This window comes from Mandrillus leucophaeus, unplaced genomic scaffold (genome assembly GCF_000951045.1).
Source record: "Mandrillus leucophaeus isolate KB7577 unplaced genomic scaffold, Mleu.le_1.0 Scaffold10, whole genome shotgun sequence".
Lineage (NCBI taxonomy): Eukaryota > Metazoa > Chordata > Mammalia > Primates > Cercopithecidae > Mandrillus > Mandrillus leucophaeus.
In genome coordinates this window covers 6,294,819-6,296,397 of record NW_012098098.1, presented here as the reverse complement: position 1 = coordinate 6,296,397, position 1,579 = coordinate 6,294,819, and the positions used below count along the sequence as shown (strand labels likewise).

The window sequence follows — 1,579 nt, the reverse complement described above, 5'->3', positions numbered from 1 at the left end:
CGCCCCGCCCAGCCGTCATCCCGGGACCGTTGCCCTGAACTGGGAGACAAGACTGAGTGCCTCAGTGTGGAGAGACCCAGTAATTACCTGGCAGGAGGTATTTTCTGCCCTGGGAAACCCAGAGGAGAAGCACTTGGGTTCGAGACACAAGCTGTGAAACTTTACTGGGAGTTCAGGAAAAGTGGAAGGAAGGAGCCGGGGCCCCGAGGGGCACGTCAGGCGGGTTCTAGGCGGCTGAGAGGCTCCTCACGATGCACCGCCCTTCACGGTGCCGGGAACCCCGGCCGCCACTGTGCCTGCCACCCTTGGTTGTGCCCAGACACTCTGTGGGGAGGCGGGTGGTGCCAGCACCCTCCTCGGGGTGAGGCTTTGGTCTTTTGTCCCTGCCGTGCCCAGGCATAGCCTATACTCAGTGCTGGAGGATGCTTATCTTACCAAGAATTTTGTGAAGCTGGTGGATCTGTTGCTCAGAATTTCAGAGTGTCCCCACGTGGGGTCCCTGAAGTGTCCTGGGTTCCTGTTTCCAGGCATCTGGGTCACAGGCCCCAGTTCCACCCCCTGAAGCACGGATTTGATGAGTGGTTTGGATCCCCCAACTGCCACTTTGGACCTTATGACAACAAGGCCAGGCCCAACATCCCTGTGTACAGGGACTGGGAGATGGTTGGCAGGTAATGGAGCCCCACCCCTTCCCCTCCCACGTCCTGAACTGCTGCGCCCGGCGTGCCTGCCCCCGGTCTCTAGCACTGGTGGCCTCAGGCTGCTGCTCACGAGGGCTGGGCTGTCCCTGGGTCCCCGGGCACCGAGGGCTTTGGTTTGGGGGCTTCTGTCACCAAGTTTTGCCCCAGAGCCTGTGAGACTCACGCCTGGGGTTTCCCACCTTTTCAAGGTCGTAGATCCCTTTAGCTGTTCTGAGAGAGGAAGGCCCCCAGCAGAGTGAGCCCACACAGTCTGTCCTAGCTGCAGGGTACTGCCCATGTGGTCCACGGGTGGGGAGGCCGGCTGTGCTCCAGACGTCCAGGGACATGGGCAGGACAGGAGGTGGGACGAAACCCCACTGGGAGCCACACCAGGAGCAAAAGCCGCTGTCCGGACAGAGCCATCCTGGTGCCCTGGCATGGGGGCAGCACCTCTGGACACGGCAGCACCGGGTCAGGGACCCTCATCTGTGAATTTTATTTTGCTTAATTTGACTCTTCTTGGCGGAAGCGCTCATTGGTTACGTGGCGGTGGACCAGAAGTGGCACCAGCTTGCTGCCTTTTTCTAGACAGAGCTCCTTGGAGGTGTGGGAGTCGCCCCGCGCAGCCCCCATTTGAAGTGTGCAGTTCTGTGGTTTGCAGTAGTCGCAGGCTGGGACAGCCAGCACTGCAGCTGTTTCAGAACGAGCCCCATGGCCTGAGCAGTGGTTCCCCAGCCCCAGTCCCAGCCCCAAGCGACCACGGCCGCCTCACTGCCTTCACCTTGGTGTCGCGCCCTTGGCCCCGTTCCCCCATCTTCCCACGTGGCAGGTCATCAGATGCAAGACCACGACCTGGGGGAGCGAGGGACGCATCCAGCTTGGTCTGTTCTCTGAGTGGA

At 61.0% G+C, this 1,579-nt stretch overlaps 1 protein-coding gene across 1 annotated transcript in view; it reads left to right on the top strand.

The window, feature by feature from the left end:
- The window catches only part of GALNS (galactosamine (N-acetyl)-6-sulfatase), a 53,395-nt gene that overhangs the window by 13,180 nt on the left and 38,636 nt on the right, over nt 1–1,579 (top strand). Inside the window, exons 6-7 of the mRNA XM_011971885.1 lie at nt 528–671; nt 838–892. Of these exons, the coding sequence (XP_011827275.1) occupies nt 528–671; nt 838–892 (199 nt within the window). The remainder of the gene's footprint in view (nt 1–527; nt 672–837; nt 893–1,579) is intronic.